The sequence below is a fragment of the Patiria miniata genome, unplaced genomic scaffold (genome assembly GCF_015706575.1).
Source record: "Patiria miniata isolate m_02_andy unplaced genomic scaffold, ASM1570657v1 HiC_scaffold_5, whole genome shotgun sequence".
Classification (NCBI taxonomy): Eukaryota; Metazoa; Echinodermata; class Asteroidea; order Valvatida; family Asterinidae; genus Patiria; species Patiria miniata.
In genome coordinates this window covers 23881164-23905970 of record NW_024037072.1, presented here as the reverse complement: position 1 = coordinate 23905970, position 24807 = coordinate 23881164, and the positions used below count along the sequence as shown (strand labels likewise).

Here is a 24807-nt window from a genome sequence, read left to right as displayed (position 1 = left end):
ATTAGTAGTATATTTTTATTATCATTGAGCTGGACACAGACCGAAATTGATATTTTAGAAGACCAAAATGCAGTTTAGAGTGTAGTTGGTGATTGTTCTCTTTCAAAAATAGTTTGCAAATTATTATTTTGTATGCAATGGGAAAATCCCTTTTTTTTTCAGAGGAGCACAGATATTTACTCTAACTCATCCACAGAACAAACAAAACAAACACTTTCTAATTACCCAAAATAAAACAGGTGCAAGTATCGCATCAAAGCACTCTCGGTGAAGTCTCAATACACATATTTATTGAAAGCACTCTTTGGGTTTTAATTCACTGTGAAAATTCACAAAAATTCCTTTATCTACGTATGTGTAGATCTAATATTTCAAACCAACTTAAGCTCAATTTTAAAATTTACCTTCAGTAACAACAAAAGTTGGTCCATAATTCAATGTACACAGAATATTCACCTAAATTTGAATCGACAGAGTCTGCTATTGTCCTTTACATTAGTTTATGAAGACAAACAAAACTTTTTCACACACAAAACTTCCTTGATATAGAAGTTGATATTATAATGAGGTGCTGTTTGAGAACACTTTCAATCAATATCCAGTTTAATCATATTTTAAGGACAGTCACACCTAACTTTAAAACACCTGAGTTAGTGAAATGAATTTGGACTTGTTTATTCCTGAAAACTGTCTTATAATAATTGTTTTCATCCTCATACCCAGTGGCCAACAGAATAAAAAAAACTTAAAAGACCTATTCGAACCTTTGAGAACTGAAAAAAAAAGAATAAATGTGTGAATTTATTCCATAGATATATTTGATTAAAGAATCAAGCAACATTATATAGTTTTAACCCTTATCATGCTGCCACCATTTCAATCATGTTCCCTGTATCCAATAACAGTACTGAATAATAATGTTTTTTGTGCAAAAAGGAACCAGACTTTTTCTCCTTCCAGCCTCGCTTTGGTTGCATTGATTTGAATGGGAAAAAGTAAAGATGGCCGCAACATGATAATGGTCTATAAGTAATAAACAGGCTCAGAAGATTAAACTGGCGTGTTTATTATTGAAGCTTGACAAATTGTCATTTTCAGATTTTGATCACTTCATTCCCATACTTTGCCGGCCATATGTTATCATAGTCCACTTTTAAACAATGAAATGATTCTGCTCAAATTAGAAACCTTCATTTCACACACAAAATTTCACTCAAAAAAGTTTGCAAAGAGCGTAGGCCAGCTTACGCATCACAAAATATGACTCATGTCTCTATATAAGTATTTTTTGAGAACCTGAAACTCTATAAGGCAACTAAACATGCAGATTGCAACTAGAACTAAAACACTTCCCAAATTCTGCAATGTATCGATATATGTTTGTTTGTTTTTTCTTTTTTTTAGCAGGGGGAGTTTCAAGTTCTCGGTTAATACAATGTTGGTAAAACATTTTTAAAAAACGGGATCATAACGGTTTAGAAACAGTTAAGGCAGTCTGACTGATATATTAAAAATGGCTACCCAGAGGAAATTAATACATGTACAAAATTTGTGAGTTATTTTACAGTACTCTGTAAAAATATAGAATATATTGCAAAAGCAACAGATCTTGCAAGAGGTATTTGAATAATTTTAGTTGTCTGCACAAAAATATTGTAAAAATGCACATTTATTGCAAGGGGTATAGCTCTCGTTCAAATGACGTCATTCGTACAGACCATCCACGTGCATCGGCATTTTGAGCGTCAACTTGTATAACGCTCATCGGCTGCGTCGTATTTCAAACACATTTCGAGCAACAAGCATGCGTGTTTGGAACATTTTCAACACTGCGCAATGCGCGCTTGATTGCGTAAAATACGCAGTTGCAGTTCTCCTACAGAGAAGGCCGTCATTGAGGGAGCCCTATTCAAACAATCAAACTTCAAAACAATCCAAAGGTCTGTGCATCTGTTACTCAACTGAATTGGATGTATTAGACCGGCTGTTAACAAGGCCATAAAACACTGAGGTAGGATCTTCTAGGAGTTGCACTGGACTGGCAAGCTCAGCCACCCGGCCTGCACTCATGACCAGCACCCGGTCACTATCCATAATGGTGTCCAGTCGGTGAGCGATGGTCAGTACGGTGCTGGATGCAAACTCCTGCCGGATGGTCTGCTGGAGGAGGCGATCCGTTGCCATGTCAACGCTGGCCGTGGCTTCATCAATACACAGGACCTAGAGCGGATAGACAGGATAATGAGATATGAGCTCCGTGCACTACCAAAAGAGGGCGTCCTTTTACCTAACAACGACGTCCCATGGGCGGGACATTTCGCTGGTTGACGCGCACCGTTCCTTGTGTGTGACGCGCGTACACCAGGGGATTTGTTCTATTTACACGCAGTGGCCGGGCTTTGCGGCAAATGAATTGCAGTCAGGCAAGATGGCGTCGGTCGGTCACCCCCAACTGTACTTCCTTTGCCAGCGAGGGGGTGCTTGTGAACGGAGCGGATAATGGTTGATTACAAGATAATGGGTAAAAGGGATTTATATTTTTACAATTATTGAAACGCAGTTTCAGAAATGGGTACCTATAGCTTTGGGTATGTCTACCATCAGCATTCATGTGCTCACGTGGTTTTAACTGTCGAAGATGTTGATAATAGTTCTAGACAAAAGATCATGCTGCTAGTGATACAATCATTCAGTGCAACATATATAATGACTTTTTGGGGGTCCAGGTGGAGGAAATGTATGCAAAATATGAATTTGACTCTAGAAACAGTTCAAAAGCAAGCTGTGTCTGCCATTTCTCCTTACATTACACATGTATTTGTCTGCGTATAACTCTCAAATCTGTTACGTGAAACAATAGCATGAAATCCTTTGAAAATCGCACCTGGCACATGCAATAAATCAATGGCGAATTCTTTGTTCTTGATCGGGACATCAAGCAACATCTTAAGGAAAACATTGCTGAGGGGTTTTGGATTTGAGTCCATTCAACCAATTCAACCAAAGCACTTCCCTTCTTTCCATGATAACTCACCTTAGCACCAGTGAGCAGGGCTCTCCCTAAGCAAACCAGTTGTCTCTGACCGACGGAAAACTTGCGACCTTTCTCCCCGGCTTGAGCCTCTAGACCTCCCAGGCTCTGCACCACAGACTTCAGGTGACATTTCTCAAGTACCGACCAGAGATCCGAGTCGGAGAATCGTCCCGTTGGGTCCAGGTTTTCTCTGATTGAGCCGATGAAGAGGAAGGGATCTTGAGGGATGATGGCAAGCTTGGATCTGACATTGGGGAAAGCCAGAAAAAAAACAATTTTAAATACTGACTTCAAGACTGTACAGGGCGAGTCAAAAAAACCGAAACCCAAATGTCGGGACTATTGTTTTAGTGAAGTTCTGCGTGTAGCACTTTCAAAATCTAGGATATGAAAGCCCAATTCATGAACTTTGTTGTAGTACAAGAATCATTCAAATCACTCATGTATTTGTCAAGTTACAGAATTTTTAACACAACCACCGTTTTAAGGTTCTGTCCACGGATCACAAAAAAGTTCAGTGTTCTTTCAGCAAAACGAAAACAAATCACATAGGGATGTGTGTGAATTGTTTTCGTTTTGCTGAAAGAACGCACACCTTTTTTGTGATCTGTGGACAGAACTTTAAAACGGTGGTTGTATTTAAAATTCCGTAACTTGAAAAGTACATGAGTGATTTGAATGATTCTTGTACTAAACGAAAGCTTTTAATATGGATTGGGCTTTCATATCCTAGATTTTCAAAGTGCTACATGAAGAACTTCAGTAAAACAATAGTCCCGACATTTGGGTTTTTTTTTTTTTTACTCGCCCTGTAGTTACAACAAATGTTGTTGTACTTCACCAGCAAGAGTCCAGCAGTCTCCTTATGATGAACAGAGCATACTGTTCGAAACGTCAAGTTAAACCAACTGGTTCTCATAACCACACAACTCACAAACAGATATAATTCACATTGTGTTACAACAAACTTCCAATTCATTGAACAAATGTTTACTTGGCATGTTACGAACAACTGCACAGCACGAACATGTAATGGGGCCCATTATATATAACAAGGCTTCGCCCTTCCCTCACCCTCTTCCCTTCATTCGTGGACCCCCTACTGTCCCTCTTTTGTTTATGCGTAAATATTTAGGAAGACCTCCCATATGTTTAGTACACACACCTCAAAAGTGGACCTTCAGTCGTGGACCCTCTCGTCTTTTGCTCAAGGTCCAGGATTTGAGCGCGCGTACATGTATACACATACATACACTTCTTGCGCTTTATTTTACAGTGGTGATAGTTGTGGTGAGCGAAGCTAACTCCATCACTTAGTTAATGTGAGTGCTTCATTAACTTTTGTTTAGATATTTAAACAATGCAGAGTCTTGCATCCAAATTATCCCTTGCATGTATTACCTGAGTTCCTCCAGTGATAAGTCTGCCGTATCTACTCCATCAATAGCCACCCGACCACCTTGTATTTCCACCATGCGAAACAGCACCTGTAACAGTGATGACTTCCCGGACCCTGTCCTTCCCACAATGCCAAGTTTCTCTGAAGGATGAAGGTCAAAGGTCACTCCATCCAGTGCTTTCGGGAGGTTCGGTCGATAGGCAAAGGTGACATTCTCAAAAGACACCTTGCCATACTGGGGCCAGGAAGGTGGTGCCTGCACAAACAAGAAGGGGTTATACTATCGTAAGCATTAGATGAATTTGGCTTCTCAAACTTGTAGCAGACTTTTGACTGGAAATGTAGTCCTTTGATTTGTCCCCCGCAATAATATTAAAATGTAGATTTAAAAACCATCCACAAATTGAGAAATACTTTTAATGTGATTTAACTGTTTGGTGGAGTTCACGTCTACCCTGTGTTGTTATATAGGATTTCTGCTGTTATTTTGTGGTCCTCATGAAGAATTCATACTGTTTTCAGCGAACTAGGACCTAAGTTGCGAAAAGTTTTGGTACATAGGCACAGGGATGTAGGCCTAGTCCATCACAAGTCCAGTCACAAGTGAATTACAAGTCCAGTCACAAGAAACAGTGGATGTACAATAACAAAGGAATGCCTTTGTCAAAGCTCATTTGAATAGCTTGTCACTTGAATTGGGACTTGCAAGGACTTGTGATGGACTCGACTACATGTACAACCCTGCATAGGCCGATCTGTTAAAGCCAGAGTCCATCATTTGCAGTTATCCAAAAAGTAACTGGCATATTTACTGTTGAAAAACATACTTGGTTGAAAGATAGTACGGGGACTAAACTCCCTGTGAAAATGTTCTTTCTGGCAAGCTGTCATTTTGAAGAAATCATCAAAAGAAGGCCTTTCCAACGGTGCTTCTTAAGATCACTGTAGGAAATTCAAATTAGTAGTTCGTTTTGTTATTCGGCGAAGCATGCGCAGGTATTGGCACGATACACACGCGCGCGCAGTTGCTATAATTCCTTGGATCAGTGCGAGACATCGCGTAGTTGCAATCGGCTCAGTGAGAACGTGTCTTGGACGCTGAATTCAAGCCCAATTCAAAACATGATTCAGCAACTTTTCGAGATCCTAGAATGTTGTTTTTCTTGAAATATACAGCTAAAGCTGAGCTGAAACTTCATCAAGTTAGTTGTTCAGCACCCTTCTTTAGTTCTTGAGTACTTTTGTTGCTTTAAACGAACAAAATGCACAAATTACAAATGATGGACTGTACCTTTAATGCAACAATACATACATATGTCATAGTATCCTGAACAGAATATACCTTGCACATTCCATGCTGCTGCTCCATGGGTAGGTCCGTGATATACTGCTGAGCTCTTTCCATACTGACCATGTTCTTCTCCACCTCGGTGAAGGACTTCACGATGGATTGAAGCAAGTGGCTGATGGACAGAGTGTAGGAGATGGCCAACCCAACCAAAGCTGTGCAGAAATTGGTTTAACACAAAGTTGAGCAAACTCACTCACATACTATAGTTCAGTTTAGTTCCATCAGAGCACAAGCAAGTTGGACTCTTCTCCAGGATTACTGGGGTCGATGGAAATTCTGCGTGCATCACAATTATGTACATCATGGAGCCATGAAAGTCTCAGGCATGCAACTTTTCCTCAGATCAGCTGATTTCCTCATTTTTCACTTCACACTTTAATATGCCATTAAACATTGAAAATCACTGTACAGAGTCTTGTACAGATTGAGGTTTCCTCGTTTTTTTGTTTCTTCCAAATGGCATGCCTGAAGTTTGTGATGATGTACATGTATGACTGTAGGTCAATGAGGGATCAGTATCACAGAGGTACATGGTACATCACGAATCAACAACTGGTCAACCAATGATACTTCATCAAACTTGATAAATAATATCAGCGTCCATACAATTTGCTGACCATGTGGTTCATCTTTTCTTACCCATTCATGCACATCGGATGTCAACAGATATGTTCAGAGTCGTATTTGCAAAGTTTTTTCCTCACCGAAAAAAGCCACATCAAGGAAACAGCAGCTCTGAAAACAGTTCGGTTTGTTTGACAGTCTTCCAATGAGAATTCTGTAAGTTTAGTTTATACCTGGATTGGCAGTGTGATATTGGTGCTCGACGACAGCTATGACAGCTACGGCTGTGATGATCCCAACACCCAGCAACTCAAGGCAGACGGACAGCCAGCACATCACAACAAAGTTGCAGAAACGCACCCTCTGATTGTTTTCCAGCTTGGTGTCATTCGCCAATCGAAACCTGAAGCAAAGAGCGCCGTAACGAAAACACACTTAAAAAAAGATAGACATCCAGCAGGACTCAAGAGTTGTAGTAAAATCCTCTTACATCCTCACAAATCAACAATAATTCACAATCACATCATTAAAATTTAAAACAAGTGAAAATCTATTGAAACGAACAGTGACAAATGTATTTCTTCATCATTGCTTATCCTATGTTCCTTGTGCAGTCGTTTACCTAGTTCCGGATTTTTCCTAGTTCCGGATAGCTTCAAATAAAAACCTACCTCTTTTGGATTAGTCTCCAATATTTTTTTCTGACGAAGTACATTTTGAAAAGGAAAATGTAAGCTTCTTGATATACGAAGATTTTTTCAATAAAATCTTTAGAAGAGGAATTTCGGCCAGATTTCCGACTCGCACTTTGACTTGTTTGGACGGTTTGTAGAAAATCGCGGGAGCTGCGAATCAACAAAACAATTTCTCCTCGGTACATCACTCGAACCGTGTGATTTTGAATATTTTGTTTATACACTACAGTCGTATAAACTCTTCCATCGAATGTTTGTTGAATCCAAATAAGTTGTAGAGTCTCTAATTTTTGAAAATTCGCCAATGATTGACCGTATGCATTTGACTAGTTCCGGATAGCGCGTGTACTTATTCGTCCTAATACGACCCAACTACACGCGCATTAATCGATTTTGTGTGACATATTCTGTGTGTGCTGTGTCAAATGTTTTCGGTCCGTGCGTGAGTTCGTGCCGTTGCGCTGAAGACAAACGTTTCAAAATCATTTACGTTTTTCTCTTTGTTAAATTTGGCGGAATTCTCTTGAATGAACTATTTTGGGAAAATGAAATAATACTTTATTAGAAAATATGCTTGATTCGGTAAGTTCTGGCTGAAAAAACAATAGATTTTCTCGCGTGATTCTTTTTTTGCGCGAAGCAGTTTTTGATTGATTCGGAACTGATTGAACCCGATCCGGAACGAGACAAAGTGACATCGGCACTTTTGACGTCGTAAAGTCAAAATAAAAAGAGCCTAAATTTGGAAAATTATTATGTAGTATCTCCATGACTCAAGGTAAACTATTGAACCAATGTCACTTGAATTCGTGGAGTAATTGAGCTGAAAGCAGCCTGAATGATGTTTGCTATCCGGAACTAGGAAAACGACTGTGACCTTACTTGTGATAAACTAGTTGTAATGGACTAGACTACAAGTGTGGTACAGGAGTGCTGCAGGCAAGCTAACACAGTTTCCACCAGTCAAAGAGACCTCCAAAGAAAAGCATTCTAACCTTTCAGTGGCTCTCAGTGCCCTGATAATTGGCAGACCGCCCAGAGTTTCTGAGAAGTGGGCGTAGATTGGAGACATGGTCACACTCCCAATCCTCTTCAATTCACGAGCTGTCTTCCTGTAGTAGTTCTGATAAAAACAAAGAAGAAATGTCACAAGTTGTTTTATCGGCTTCCCCATCCATTATGGTGTTTTCCATATTCCAAATCCCAAATTTGTTCTCCCAGTTCATTGGCCGGATCTATTTGTAGCTCTGGGGACTTGTACATTCTGCGGATGTGATGGTTTAGTAGGGCTCGGTCAAAGCTTTATGTACAATGTACATTAGTGGGCAGAATGTTATAGTTCCAAGAAATGTTGAGTTGAATTTTGCTCATTCATAAAAAAATATATAGATACATATACATGTGTCAGTATATAAAAACCCCATAGCCTATAGGAAGCAATCTTATTGAAATGTTAATAGAAGGACTTAATCTTCGCCTAAGAGGAAGATATATGCTGAGTAACACCTTCATCTTTTCAGATTGATGCATTAATAACAATAATAATAAAGAACATTTGTAAAACCTCGGTATCCGCCTAAAAAAGGCGCTCATGGCGCTTGAGGAGAAAGTCAAGCTGGGATTGTGTGTTGTGAGAGTAAGCTTGTTTGTACAGGTGAGATTTTATGTTTGTCTTAAATGTTGTGATGGATGGAGATGATTTGATAGCCAGAGGGAGTTGGTTCCACACTCGGGCTGACGCTGCAGTAAAGGATCTGTCACCCCAAAGAGTGGAGGTCCTGGGCTCATGAAGCATCATGAGCTCACTGGAGCGGAGTCCGGTGCGTGCTGCTGAGTACGGGTGGATGAGCTCGATGAGATACTCCGGCGCATTGTTGTGGAGGATTTTGTACACGAATAGTCCAAGTTTGTATTTGATTCTTTCTGATACTGGAAGCCAGTGGAGATCTGCTAATACAGGAGTGATGTGAGAATGTTTACTAGTGAGAGAGATTAGTCTGGCACTGATGTTTTGTAGTCGCTGCAAACATTTAGTTGATTTAGGTTAATGACATACAAGAGTGAATTGCCCATGTCAATTTTGGATGTGATGAAAGTGTGAACAAGTATTTCATTATGCAAGGTTTCTAACCGCACTCTCACCAGAACTCTCAACCCCATCAGTGAGCTTCAGCTCCAAATCAAAGATTTGTGATTTATCATAAAAGATGAAATCTGGACCAAAAAAGCTGTAATGAAGGACAAGAAGATAACAGCAGATGGAATGTCTTAAGGTACCTGGATGCAGATGTAGAGTACGAACATGGGGAGCAGCACAATGGAAAACCAGGGCAGTCCGTAACAGACCAAGACGAAGGATCCCACTGTGCTGAAGAGATCAGGCAGGAAGCCATTCAGGATACCTGGGAGGTCATTGTCGATGGCGTAAACATCTGAGGAGAAACGATTGATGATGCGGCCGACGGGGGTCTTATCAAAGAAGGAGACCGGGGCCTGCAATGAAAGCATCACAGAAGAATTAAGGTTACAACTTACTTATGTCAATGGTTTTTCCATTAAATATTATGAGACTTCGAAAAAAGCCCGCATATCTTGAGTTAGGATTGGTATGACCGAATCTGGTGTCAATGTGACTGTCAATTGAAGGACACTTCCAAGACTAAGCATCTCATCAAGTATCTCCTGATCATTAAAATAATATTTTTATTACAAGCAGTTTGACTTATTGAGTAAATCCTCAATTCTTAAGTTTGGCATCATCAGCTGTTTTTTCTTCTTTTTCTTACTATTACATGTGTCTTAACTTGCAAAACCTTCTTTGAATTTGTGTTATTATTTCCTTCAAATGTAATCCATGATAGGAAAATGTAAGGCACTCTCAAAATGAGTTTTTGATTGAAAAAGGGATATTTGACTTAAGGAAGAATCAAAAGGTTTGTTTTGTTTTTGGATACCTTAAAAATGCTGGCCAAGAGTTTCTTGTGAACCTTCTTGGCAGCACGCAGGCCGCCGTAAGCAAACAAGAATGCTCTGAGCAATGTGAGGACACTGTTTGCTCCTACTATGCCACTATAGATGCCGAGGTAGAATGTAAGGTTGTCACTGCTAGTAACATTCATCCTACTGTAGGGAACTTCCACAGCAATGTTCTGGTCCCTTTTTAAGAAAGTAAAAGAAATACAGGTATATGTTAAGGTTGGACCATAGTTTATAAACAGATTGAACAATGGAAAACAATAATCTCATTAGAGCACATTGTTTATCCCTTTTGAGTGCTGTTATACTTGTTAGAATCTTGAATTTAAACGTCACCCCTGCATGCAGGCGTTAAACCACTTGCAACAAAAGATCACCCGAGGAAAGGGGAAAGGAGAGGTCGTTAGAGAGACAAGTTTCTGCACCACTTTGGCACCTCCCTCCCCCCCCCCCAAAAAATCTTTTTAAATCACGTTTTTTCCTTAAAAATATACTTTTGGGGGATATTAGGGGGATACATTAGCTTAACCTCGGTCAGGTTTATCCAAATTGGAAATCATCCTGAAACAAGTTTTTATTTCAGACCCTTTGGAATCTTCCCCATTCCCCCACCCCGCAAAAAAAGTGCCAGAACTGTGTCTGCCTAAATGAGGATCATCAATCCCATTGAATTGATATGACTACATGTATTACCTATCATTTCCTTCCTGCAGATCATCCCCAGCGCTAGAGTTTGAACTGATGGTACCATAGCTGTGGGAGTGACTAATCCAGTATGACAGCCACCAGTCAGACATATTCCTAGAAACTGGGGGTCAAGGAATGAATTCAAATATGTCATAATTTTAAATTATGTCAAATTCATGAATGCCAGTAGAATTGTAAAACAGACATTTTGCTTGCCTTGGGAACATTGATTTTGCGCAAAGGGAGTTGTCACGAGTGCCTAGCTAGGTGACAGTCCTGCGGTTTTAACATCATGGTCCCCTGACAGTTTTTTTAGGAAACCACAACACGATGCTATATTCTGAATCAGATATCCATTGGCCATTTAAGTGCCATTACTAAAAAAAAATCTTTGGAAAAGGCCATTAATTAACTTAGATCAAGACTGAGACAAATTTACAATTTGGAAGTCTTAATTGGTCTCAGCATATGAAACTGGGACTTGATCAAAACTTATAGACCTTTGTATATGAAATTTATTGAAACGTTAAGCATTTTTTGATCTGAAGTCTGTATTTTTAATGATGACATTTGATGATGACATTGCCAGAAAGTGCATCGATCACCTTAGTACACCGTTACGGCTCTTTGACTCACCCTGCATCAGGAACATAGCAATCAGAACACTGGATGCCAGGAGGCAGCCCACAGCATTCCAGTATGTCTTGTAGACCTTCAGCTTGACCACACCTGAATCTTGCTCCTCCTCCTCCACTAGTTTGCCATCCTCCTCTCCCGTCTTTTTCTCCTCCAACCACTCCTCCTCGGGATGAGCCCTAGTGTCATCTTCGCCTGAATTGTTGTTTTCGGGATCGTTGTACTGAAACGAAGTCAGCAGCTGTTTGTCTTCCAGAATATCCGAAGGATGTCCTATTGGAAGGTATAACACGAGACAATGTAAAATATGGCATATTTCATGTACCGATATGTCAATTTAAAAGTGTATTTTGGTATTTTTTTAGTTTAGAGGGTACATTTTAAGGAGGCTATTGTTAAAGCAGATAATAATTAAATTTTCCTGACTTGTTTCTACTCTTCCAGACATGGCCAAAAAAATATTTGCATTTGATAGAAAATAAGCTACACAGTCATTGTAAAAGAATTCTGCTACAGTTATACAGATGGCTTCACACACCACCTATAATTGGAAAGCCCATTGTTTAACTATCTGAAATTTAGAGTGAACGTGAATAACATTTTATTTTATTAAAAGAAAAGTTGTGGACTGTGAATATGCAAAAGGAAAAAATATGTAATGCTTTTGCTAAGTGGTCACGTGATGAATTGCAAGCAAAATATTGCAAAACGTTCATCAAGTCCTACCCAAATATGTATGTGAATTGCAATATGTTTGTAATTTGCAACATGAAATTTGTACTTGCCAACTTTGGTAATTTCTGCTTGATCCATCACTACAATCAGGTCGGCCCCATGCAGGTACTTGGTGTGATGGGTGCAAAGGATTCTGGTCTTGTTTCTCAGCAATCCCATGATGCACTTGGAAAAGATGTGCGCCCCTACGTGTGCATCTACTGCAGCCATTGGATCATCCAGCAGATACAGGTCTTTATCCTTTAAATCACCAAATGAGAAATTTGCTGATTTGATTGACAACTTCACAGCCTGCTTCATGTTTTCTCTAAAGCATCGATCCTCACGATGGTTCGAACCAAACCATCGTGGGGAATTATGGTAATCATGTTTCGGCAGTTTTGTTTCTGAATGTTTGGAAATGGTGTCAATTACCTTAAACTGCTGGCAAATTTAACTGCATAAAGTTAACTGTTAGCCAATTAATCACACACACAAGCTTAGGTGCTTCCTTCCTTTCAAAAAGCCCAAACTTTTACGATGAGAAGAACAATGCACTGCAGGTTGGAGTGTGCTCCAAAAACAATTAACACGTAAACTTGACCCGCTGTGCCAAAACAATAAACAGTGCTGGTGTGCAGGTCAAAAAGGGGAAAACTGGCAACTAGTACATAACACCCCTCGATGTATCGTCAAGGAGTTCCAGTCTCGGCAAGTTTGCGGGAAAATTGCGGGGTATATGACTGTGCCCTGCAGTGGGGCACAAGAAACTGTGAACTGCGACCTCTAGTGCTGGATGTAGCTGCAGTGATCGAGGAAGGAACTCCAGTCTATGTTGACCAAGTTAAAATTGATCCTATACAGCAGCGCCAGATGTCGTTGAAGACAGTGTTTATTGTTTACATCTCTCAAACAGTGACAAGCTATTATCTTGTTGAATGCATGTCTGTCATCTTGACTTTTCAATGCTCATACCATCCTAACTTAGACAATCTCCTAAAATTGCCTACTGACCTGGTAAACAGCTCTGGCCAGGGTCACCCTTGTCTTCTGTCCCCCGCTAAGTGTCACTCCATTCTCACCAATCTCAGTCTTATCGCCTGCCGGTAGTGCCTAGAGAGGAGAACAACAGTTATGAATATCACCATGTACACATTGAATATACATATGCGAACACATACTATAAATGGAATTATAAATTTAATTTTGCATGTTACATTGTGCAATTAGGTGAATAAAATATGTACAAGAACTGTAGATGACACTTAATTGCTCCATGGTGCACATGGCCAAGTAATGAAGGCCTAAAAATAATCTGTAGTGTCTTCCGAAGTTCCCTGATGAAAAGACTGTGTCTGAAGTGAATTCAAATGACAGCACTGAACAGAGGGAATTAATGGTACAACAAATTGTCTGTCAATATTTTCACTTTCAGGGAGTGTAGTAAATGAGGATTTAACTTAGAGATTAAGTATTACTTCAAAATAGACCAGGTGAATCTTTGATGCAGATTTCAGTTTTAATTTTTACTTACTTTAATATCTTCCAGGAGAGCGCATGCCTCAACGACCGTCCGGTACCTCTTGGCATCGTACTCTTTGCCAAACAGGATGTTATCCCGCAGTGTAGCATGCTGCACCCAGGCCTCCTGGGCTGAAAGGCCAAAGCCACCCACGAGATCCGTCACGCTGATGGACCCACCAGTCTTGGTCATCTCGGCGGTGATGGCAGACAGGAGGGAGCTCTTTCCAGATCCAACACAGCCTATGACACCTACTAACTGGCCCTGTGGATCAAACAATGTACAGTAGGCACATAACTAGTCTTATATTCAGAGATCTACATTCATCATACCTCCAGTTTTTCTTCAGATCTGCATTTATGGATCAAGGGTTAATTGTCTTAGCTTGCTGCGAGAATCTTTGCAGTTTTAAACCCAAAACCTGACCTCATCAGTGAGGAAAAAGAAGGCCTGATCTCAAAGAGCTTGAAATTCATTGGTCTCTATGTTAAGAGCTTTGAATGCTCGTCCCTGCAGCATTGGCCAGGCTCATCAAATGTGAGGATAGCTGCAGCACGCAGGACCTAGCTTTGTGCAGGCATTAATATTCGAAGTGTTGGCCCTGCTTGAATTTTAGGATCTGATTACAGGCAGTGTTTAGATGGCTCCAATTAGCAACTCATGATGTGCTCAATTCATCATCTATATACCTTCAAATGTTACTAGAGTAGTCAGAGTACCTACCTTGCCAACCCGCAGATTCAAATTAGACAGTTTCAGGGTACTTGTCTCCTCCTCCTGCTTCATCGTGTTTGCATCTTTCCCAGCCGGTCCGCCAGCCTTCATTGATCCCTCGTCGCCAGCGGTACCAATACTCTCTGTCTTTCTTGGATGATCCCACTTGAAATTGCCTTGCTTGATCTCAAGATAGGAGTTGGGGTCCTTCAAGTCTGAATATTTCAGAAGTCAAAATTAGAGCACATCATTCATATAACCTACAGATCTCAGAATAGATATACTACATGCAGATATCCAATGTGTGGTCAAATGATACAAATGTTTTCAAATTAGGGCCCAAAAAATAGTTCTGCCTCCTTCAAATTACATGGCATTTGAAAATAGGGTAGGTAGGTAGGATTTTTTTTGGCCACTTTTTTTTGGTACGATCGTATGGAGGCGTCTGCGTGTAGTCAGGGGCAAAAGGTAGAAATTGATGGTTTAATTTTAGTGTGTTTTTTTCTCATTTTTCCAATAAAAAATAGGGTAGGGGCTGTTAGAATAAGGTAGAGAAACCGGAAGCAGAAGTTTTTTTTGGGCCTTACCTTGCGTGTAGTAGGACGATGGGTCCAGCTCCTGCAGCTCAAGGAATTCCTGCAGTCTTTTTAGCGAAACCCAGGCCTGGATAACACCATTGATATTCCATGGAAAGCTGTTAAGGGGACCGATCAGCATGTTGAAAAGCGTCAAGCTGGTGAAAATCTACATTGGGAGAAAAAAAATTACAATTAATTATATGCCTTTATTTTTTATGTTTGATGTACTAATGTGTAATTGGGGATAAGGACTTCACTGTTTTTAATTCCACCATACCACAAGAGAGAATTTACAGGGGGCTGTTTGGGATGGCCAGCCCACCTTTCATCTGTCATACGTGTTGACACATAAGCCACCATTCTCTCTTGACATTCTTGAACAAGAAGAGCTCAGCAAATAAACCCCCTTGGAAAATCCTGCATTTCTGCTGAACCACCCACAAACCCGGAGCAAACTCATTTGAGACAATATTTCTTGCCCAGGAAGGATTGATATTGGTTCTGTATCAGTAGGCTGGTTGTGTACGGCTTTACTTAAAGATTTCGAAACAAATTAAATAAGACATGACCAGAGTGAGCCACATACACTATGAAATAACTGTCCCAAATCTCTTTGCTTGGAATGATGTCTGAAATTCAAAATAATTATGGTCTGTGTCTGTTGGATCATCAGGCCTATGAATGATGACATTGTAAATTTCAGACATTTTCTCAAAAATAATAAGATTTCAGACATTTTCTCCAAAATCCCTTTGTTTTGGAATGCTGTCTGAAATTCAAATATGGCCTGTAAGATTTCAGGACTATGAATGATGACACTGAGCAAATTTCAGACATTTTCTCCAAAATAATAAGATTACAAACATTTTTTCCAAAATCGTTTTGTTTGGAATACTGTCTGAAATTCAAAATATGGTCTGTAGGATCATCAGGCCTATGAATGATGACACTGTGTAAATTTCAGACACATTTTCTCCAAAATCTTTGTTTGGAATGCTGTCTGAAATTCAAAATATGGTCTGTAAGATTTCAGGCCTATGAATGATGACACTGTGTAAATTTCAGACATTTTCTCCAAAATAATAAGATTTCAGACATTTTGGTGTTCATAAAGTGATACCTTGGCAGCTGTTAGCTCGTTTCCTAGGAGCGAGTAGGCAGCAAAGGTGAACACGGCCATCAGGATAGGTGTGCTGCCCCAGAGGTATGTGCACACGGCTGCCAGGTATTTTAATCGCAACAGCCTGCCCAGTTCCAAGCGTCGTAGTTCTTTGATTCTGTGCATGAAGTGCTTCTCCCAGGCATAGAACTTGATGACGCGTATCCCATGAAGAATCTCGCTCATTACCTGATCAGTCATTAGAGAAGATGATTATTTTTCAAGTGCAAACTTAATGAAGTGGGGGGGGGAGGGTTTTGAGATACGTGCCTCAATCTCAGACGATCGAGAGCAATCTCTTATGTACTGAATGATATTAAATTAAATGGTGAATTTTGATGTAGCACTGGTTGGACTCGAACCCACAACCTACTGCTAAATACAGTGCTGATATCTGAACTTGGAATTGACACCACGTTTGGTGGCCTGAGGTCATCATCAGCTGGATGGTGTAAAATGGCATTGATGAAGGGCCAAACCTTATCTCCAAACATCTCCCCAACACAGATTCCCTCAGATTGACTAACCTTTATCCTGCTGTCTTTGTGTTTCATCATTTCACCATAGTATCTGTACATTCTGGTGGACAACCACTTGGTGATTGCAGTCAACAGGACGGTAAAGACAACTCCTGTAGGAGAACATAAGGCACATCTCACAATTGTATAGACTCTAGCTGTCCAATATATAGCCTGATGTGAGCATTGTTGGGGGAATGATTATGAGCGAAATAAGTTCGTGTTTTAAGAGAAAGATTCATTTGTTTGTTTTGGAGCTACACTTTATTCTGTACTGTTTTCAAAGAATCTTAACTTTTGATGGAGATTAATGGATTTGATCCTGTGACCCTTGTCAACCCCCCCCCCCCAAAAAAAAAAAAAAAAAAATTGGGAGAATTAGAAGGTATGGCTTAACTTCAATAGAAGTTTAAACTTAAATCAAAGTTAGGATAAGAATTGAGATGAACACTGACCTGTAAGAAATGCCAGCCCAAGCTGCTGATACAAAAGAATCAATGATACGGTGATCTGGAACGGAAGGCTCCACAACTCATGAAAGCTCCAGCAGAAGCCCATAATCCTCCAGGTGTCAACGCTCATGAAGTTCACAATCTCCCCCGTTGTGAACCTGGATGCTGCTGTTAAGCTTACCACGAGGGCCTTGTTGTATATGGAGGTCACCAGGGCTGCCCGCATGCGAGTGATGATCTTGAAGATCCAGTAGATATATCGGCTGAATATAAATGTGCTAATTAAGGAGGTGAGGCAGAGGCCAAAAGCATACAGCCAACCATTCAGGATGGGTTCATTGCTGTTCTCCATGAAGGAGAGCAAAGCGTTGAGAAGAAGAGGCCCAGAAAAGGACAACGAGTCCCCGACGAGTTTAACAATCCCAAGAGAGAAGTAGCGGACCCCAAAAGCTCTAAGAAGTGCCCTCAGGAGGGTAGGTCTTCCAGAAGGCTTTGAGTCATTCTTGCCACTGTAGATATGCAGCTGCTTTTCAGAAATGAGAGGGGGTCTAGGCTTCTGGCAATCGGTCGATTGATATGACCCACTGCTTTCAGTGACTTCCTGAGCCTCATGATCATTCCCATGCAAGATCCTATCAAAGAAGCGTTCAACACTGAGAGTCTGTAGAGACTTGGGTAGACTGAACACATCATCTGGGTTTCTCAGCTTTCCCTGTGCTCCCCGTCTCATCAAGGGCTGAATCCACCACAAGAAGAGCTGTGACAGGAAGCCAGCCTGTTCCTCAGCAACGCCAAGATCCGAGATGAGACAGCTCTCGTCTTCATCACATGACCTGCTCTTGTTTCCCAGCAGTGGTGAGGTCTCATCCATAACATCATCGTTGATGCTCGGAAAGATAAGTCTTCTTTGACTTCTCTCATAGTTCTTCCTAACACATCTCGGAGATGGCAAAAGTGACACCAGGTACAACAGTTGCAAGGCAAATTGTACGAATGTCAAAATTCTGGTGATCTCATCTAACTCTACCCTCTCTTCGTGTGCAAGATTACGAATAACTCGGGCCACCTTTACTACTGTTGACAACAAAGTTAGAGACCAACTCAACAAGACTGGTGCATGACCTCTTACGTGTTCTATCCCTTTTCCCCGAAGCTTCAGTAGGTATAGAGCATGTAGTAACCATCCAAAGAAAGCACAACTATCTATCAGATATTGTACCGGCGGAAGGCTTTCTGTTGCATGGGTTAAGCTCAGAATTACCCCAAGAACTGGCAAAAAGCTGGTGACGAAAGACACAAAAAGCCTTGCGCGAACAGCACGAGATCTCTTCAAGTTTTCATTTTCAGTGTGCTGGATGTAGCCAATATAGATGCCACTAGCCAGGGCAAGCAAAGCATAACTGGTGAGATCAAAGACCAGAGTCTCTTTGCAATAACCATAAGTTTTGTCAGGCCAGAAGAGCGAGTTATTATTAGGAGGTCCACAAAAGTCCTGCAGTAGAACACCTTCTTTGGAAGCCATGATCATGTTTGTGTTGAACTAACCGAATCTTGAGCAGTCCTACAGATAACAAAAATAGAAACGATTTTTTTAAAAAAGTTTCTTAATGTTGCTTTCCCTGTGTAATTTTCAAATTTTACCTCAAAACAAAATTTTATGTAATTGCTACTTTTGTTTATTTAACCAACAATTCACTTTGAATGAAACATCAAACGATAAAAAGCGCCCATCTACATTTATGAGAATAATTACTTGATGCATTTCGAAAAAATAAGTCCCCTTCTGCTTCTTTTTTCCCCCCGGCCGCTGCTCTTTTTTTTAATTCATACATTCGCAATATATTTGGCACATTATTATACTGTCAAGATAATTGTCCTTTTATGTGTTTTCCAACAAAAATGTAGAAAAGCTTGGCTCCTTTGAACACAGCTTTGTATCAGCAAAATAGTCGAAAACATTTAAGAATCCATCCCATCCATGGAAAATCCGCCATTTTTTGAGGAAAAAAACACGCCCGCCTCCTTTTAAAAAAAAAGAAGGCCGGACGAGTAACAACTTTTTACGGCATTATTTGAGCTTCGACAACAATTCAGGCGGACATGTTTTTGCGTTCGAAGCGCAAAGGCAATCCAAAATAAAAACTTTTTCAGGGGTGCAGACGCGCGTACCCCACAATAGAAAAACGGTAAATATACATTTTTGTTAAAATAAAACATCCAGTAAAATTACACATTTTGTTTGGGGAAAACTTGGATTTGTTGAAGAGCAGGGAAGAAGAAATTGATTAGCCGTTCCTTCCAGCTGGTGTAAAAGTCAAAGCACTTTATTATACAAGGTATACAACAAAACAGGTATTTTTAAAAAGCAGTATGCATATAGTATTTTATCTTTGCTGTGAATCATTCAACGTATGGCGGGCACCTAAAGCCGTTATGAAATGCATGCCACAGGTTAAAAATACTATTCTTCCCCCTATCCTAATGTCAGTCCGCCCGCGGAAATTATGAATAATTTCAATGCACAACTTGACTTTTATAAATTTCCTAAAACGTCTCAACATTTCCCAAACTATCAGAACTTCTTATCTAGAGTCCCCCAAATGTTCCATATTTCATCATTTCTCCAAATTATCAAAATTTCAGGGCTCCAAAAAATTCAACTTTTGCCTAATTCCCCCAACGTATCATGCCCTATTCTGGACTTGTCTACCGCAGCAGAATTGAATTTTAAGCCTAATCCCGATCCATGCCCATACTCCGAAGGTTTGCCACGGAAGCGTGCACTTCGGCTCCATACAAAATATTTTAACATTTTCTTGTCATTTGAAGCATTTGAACCATTATCAGAGATCTATCCGCAGGAATTTGCTCAATACTATCAAATAAAGTGTTGATAAACATTCTTTCGTCCGCAAAACAGATATTCTTCACACACAGTTTATAACACACGTACGAAAGCTAGGTTTAAAAAACGTTTGTAAAAGGGGGGAGGTTATATAGTGCGAAATAAATCAATCGTTTTGCGAAATAATGCGATACATTTACTTTTGTGAGAAAACTTTACCCTTCATAAAATAAATGCATTAAAAGTGCCCTTTCGGTTTAAAATTTCCTAGAAGTACCTATCATTCATTGCGTTCCTGTCTCTTGCGCATAGGTTATTTTGACATGGTTTTCATTGAACGGGGGATCGAGGTGCTGGACAGAAGGTGAGACAATCATTAGCTCTGTTCAAACAAAGATTGAAGCATTCACACCTAGGTTATTGTCGGTACGAGCAGAACAATACAACTGGCAATACAGTACATTTAAAACTAGACACTGCAGGAACAAGAAAAATGGTTAAGTAAAACGATTACAAAAGAGTGTAAATTATGAAGATTTAGACTTAAACATACAAGATTTAATAATGAAACGCTTTTTTTCGTGTTGGTTTCTCCCTGGTGTTGAAGATGGCATCAGAGGTTAACATGGCTATTTTGGACATGATGTATTAAAAATGAGCTGCACTTTTGGCTGATGTTGACAGCTTTTAATAAATCACCAATGCACTTTTTATTGTCTTTTACAATTCACGGGAGCCTACTTCAAAGTAGATGAGTTTGATTCGTGCAAAGGGTAGTTGATCCTGAACCTATTAAGGGAAATAGGCAGACATCTGGGAATGCCTAATATGCCATCATCACCCGGAGCTGAGGAAGGGCTTTCCACTGAAGAATTGTCTTGATGTCATGATGTGCTTTGGAAGAACTGGGTCCGTGCAAAAATTTGAAAAAGTGTCTACCGGAACGAACATGCAGGTACAAGTTGAGTTTGGTGACGTCAACATGATTATGCTACTGAGTACGATGTCTATATCTTGTCTATTTTTTAAAATCTGATCTTCAGAAAACATTGAAAGTTAGAGGAAATTTACATGGAAATACGGTTTAGGGAATGTAAATCATAAAATCTATCAACACAACGTCCACTTGGCGTTTTTGCGGGGAGGGGGGTTAACGAATTTGTAAGGGATAGCTATCTATAAGCTGGTATGAAATCATGTATATTCCCTCTGTTTTAAAACACAAAAGACAAAATATGGGCATAAAGTTTGAACGCTCGCTGACAGAAGGGATCTTGAATTATGATCACAGCAGTTTAATAAAGTAGAAGAACAAACATTTTCTTTGATAATAGAACGTGAATAATCACTTCTGAATAACAATTGCATCTCACAGTGCATTGTAAATGTGCAGGGCAGTTGTATTGATTCGTGTTTTGGTACAATTAGACGTCTACCATGAAAAAACACAACTTTTTTCCAACAAGTAATAAATAACATGGGAAACATTTCCAACTTGTATTTCGCCGCCAATTTTAACCACCCCACTAAATGAAAATGTTCGCCAGTTCCCCGTCAGATTCAGTTTTGTTCGGATATAAAATGGTGCTTTTACATCAACAAAACTCTTCCAACCCTATTTTCATCTGAATTAGGTTAAAAAAACTGCTATGCTGAATAAGTGTTAAATGAACCTTTGACCGCAATTTATTAAGTTTGGCCAAAAACCACAAATCTGCACTTTTTATTTCAAAAAGACAAGAGTCTACGTACCTCGTTTGATACGATAAGACAAAGTACTGCGGAGAATATATATAGATTGTAGGCCTATAATTATTTCTGAATATGGCGCATACTAATTTGCATACTATGCATTAGTCTATCATTTGAGAAATGGCTTTAATGAATTCGTTGATCCTAAATATATGAGTTTACGTACCTCGTTTCAAACTATAACTGAACAAATTCCTGCGGATATTTTTTTATATTTGAAAATGGCGCGTGCTAATTTGCACATTATGCATAAAATATACGCATTGCATTGTAGAAATGGCTTTAATGAATTCGTTGACCCAAAGGCCATGGATTTAAACATAAAATATAAGATCATCTTTGCATAAGCGGCTTTAAGAATTCGTTGACCCCCAAAACATGGTCTAGAAACTTCGACTGATAATTTCGGACGAGATTCTGCAGAGATTAGAAATTGATGTTAAAGAATGCTCAAGGGTGCCAGGGATGGCACCTGTCGGAATATCGATCTCACAATGTTCAAATGACAAGAAAATGCAACCACATATTGTCCAGACCCTAATGCACGGTTCACCTCCAAATTGGGGTTTGACACCTGGGCTACCATCAAAATTATCGAAGTCACAATTTTCGAAGTCACACGCAAATTATCCTTCCCACAGAGCCAATTCCACGCCTGTGAAAATCCCGATAACACTATGCCTGCCGTCAGGCCCTGAGCCTTGTATTGTTGATGTACCCTAACGTGGCGCGGCCCCTAACTTGGCGCACTTTGATTTTTCGCCTGTAGCGCCTAGCTAGAGCAAAAGTTTAACTGAAATTTCACAGAAAGTGAAATTGCATCAAGTTCTTAACACCCCGTTCATAAATCACGAGTTTATCTACCCGGTACAAAGTTAGAAGAAAAATGTATTTCGGCGTGATCATCCGATTTTATTTCGAAGTGCACAGTGAACCCTTTTAAAATGCCCAAAAAAATTAGAAACTAATTTTCTGACAAACTTCAAGTTGGGTATGAAAGTAGACATAATAATGGTTTATCAGAGTTTATCACATTTACAGAAATTCTTAAATGTTAATTTGGAATTTTCCGAGATTTATTCAGGTGCGCCAAGTTCGGGAACACTCAGCCGATTTGTTCCCAAGTTCCGGACGCCACCGTTCTTTAATTTCGGATTAAATTACATGACACCGAAATTATTCACAGAGGTTAAATAGCAAGCATTGATAGTAGGGAAAAAGTACCAGTATTTCACCGAATGAATTTGAGGTTTGTCAACAAAGAATTTTGGCAACACTGATATGGAAAGTCGGGGTAAACGTCGAAGTGCGCCACGTTAGGGAACACCACTATATCAGGTGTGGTGTCTTAGGAATGAGAACCGTGCTAATAGTACATGTTCGCAGGCTTTTTTTAATGCTAATCAAGCAACACGTCTACAGTCAAACTTAAGAAGGTCAAAGTTTCGCCAAAAAACCACATATTTTCTCTCTATTTTTTTTGCAAATAAACCAACAAGATTGAAAGTGAACAGCTAGTGACCCTTGTCGAACTTTGGGCAAGGGTCGTTCAACCCACTCCTCAAGCCATGCATGCCAATGGTGCAACCAAAATCAGTGCCTCTCAACAATGGGGGAAGTGATCCTCCAAGCTGTCATCAACCAGCAACTGTTTACTCACACCTGTAAAACTACATGGCCTACCTTAACAATGTCCCAGCAAGTCCCCGGCTCACCAAAGCTGTAGGCTTGGAGACCTCTCGAAGTCAGCCTCAGGAATGCATCTTTCTTCCTTGCTCCATGGGTATTTATAGCTGTCAGGCCCCGCCGGCATCAGCAAACGGTATGAATAAACACCATCCCTCGGACATCTTGGTTACCAAGCGCCAACGTTTGCGATTACGTAATTTCTATCTGAGTGCGGTGAGTCACACTTGAACAATTGGATCGATTTCTGACCAGCTCTTTGAATGCAATGGATCACCGGTGTCCGCCGTTACATTCATGATGTCCAGGGGCCTCTCCTATAATCTCTACTCAATGCCGGTACCGTTATGTTTTTTTTTTCTTCAGCCAATTAGAGGCTATTCGAAACTTTTTCACGAGTTGTTGGCTGCTCGGCGCCTCTTAATGTTGTAGCAACGGCGACGCAATTGAGGATCTGATTCTTCTTTTTCGAACCCAAAAGTCATAAAGATTCCCGACCAAAAATAAACTGTAATGGAAGATCTCGGCCTATAACTTGTTTGTCTTTTTCTCTCTCTAAATGCACTAGCTGCAATGTCGCTTAGCCGTTGCTCACTTGCTGTTCATACTCCACCTATGAATATAAGCTATAGGCTACATCGACGTATGTTGTGTCGTAACTTAAGGCATCCCTTTTTTATTCTTTGGTCTTACTGCCGACCGATCCTGTTTTTGGCTCTTGACCTAAGGAAAACAAATCTTTTTATTACCGCCGACCCTGTCTGGAATCCCCAACTAAGAAGTAGGCAATGCGGGCTCTGTTTTATTTGAAAAGCTGTGAAAAATAATATCCGATATAAATGGGAGCATGCACGGCATAATTAAAGCAACCTAAGCAATTCCAGAAGATGCAAAGGGTGTTGCCTCTCATCATATATCAGGAATCTATTCATAATAATCTTCACTGTACTAAACAAAACGAGACAATACTCACTTGGCATCATTTAATTTAGCCATCTTTACCTGTGAAACTGCATTTTTGTAATTCAGACATTTTTTTGCCGACCAACCAACCCTACTTCAAGGGCACAAAAAAACCGATATGAGAACCCAGTAGAAAAAACACGGGACGCCCTTTAATAGTGGCTACCGTCTCGTGGGTATGCCCATGTGTCCTTTCTCTGTGTACGCCCATACACTCCAGGCCAATATCCCCACCCCTCTTTTGCAACCGCTCAGAAGTTTTGAAATTAGAAAAAAAGCTTCATATTATGGTCAAACCAATTGATGCCCCCACCCCCTTAAATAAGCACTGTAAAGTGCACTGCATTTTGTGCTACTACATCAGTGCCCGGTGTCGTCCCCCTCTCCCTTCCCATACCGTACGGTCATGGCCAGGCGTTCGCCTAGCAACAGGATCACGCAACAGCAAAAACATTGCGATAGATATCGCAGGGCTTTAGGATGGTGATTTTCATTGTCGATTTGGGCAAGTGCCCCCTCCCCCGGCCCCCGGTTCCGCCGCCCCTTCCGATGGCGAGTTGCG

The 24807-nt window shown here is 40.3% G+C and overlaps 1 protein-coding gene across 1 annotated transcript; it reads right to left on the bottom strand.

The window, feature by feature from the left end:
• Positions 1 to 268: 268 nt before the first annotated feature.
• Positions 269 to 23451, bottom strand: LOC119741063 (multidrug resistance-associated protein 7-like). The gene is made up of 19 exons (XM_038216712.1): positions 23280 to 23451; positions 17003 to 18560; positions 16557 to 16660; positions 15991 to 16218; positions 14880 to 15036; positions 14302 to 14507; positions 13591 to 13842; positions 13071 to 13169; positions 12128 to 12317; positions 11343 to 11615; positions 10713 to 10827; positions 9998 to 10199; positions 9321 to 9536; positions 8039 to 8166; positions 6582 to 6751; positions 5776 to 5936; positions 4436 to 4689; positions 3035 to 3278; positions 269 to 2220 (listed from the first exon to the last, which is right to left on the bottom strand). The coding sequence occupies exons 2-19, from the start codon at positions 18525 to 18527 to the stop codon at positions 1954 to 1956; spliced, it is 4791 nt and encodes a 1596-aa protein (XP_038072640.1). The 5' UTR covers positions 18528 to 18560; positions 23280 to 23451; the 3' UTR covers positions 269 to 1953.
• Positions 23452 to 24807: the final 1356 nt, after the last annotated feature.

Coding starts and splice junctions, on each gene's coding strand:
- LOC119741063 (XM_038216712.1), bottom strand. CDS start 18,527: ATGATCATGGCTTCCAAAGAAGGTGTTCTACTGCAGGACTTTTGTGGA. Junction 8,167..9,320: donor TACTCTACATCTGCATCCAG/GTACCTTAAGAC, acceptor TGTTTTTATCAG/AACTACTACAGGAAGACAGC. Junction 2,221..3,034: donor CCCTGCTCACTGGTGCTAAG/GTGAGTTATCAT, acceptor TATCCGCTCTAG/GTCCTGTGTATTGATGAAGC.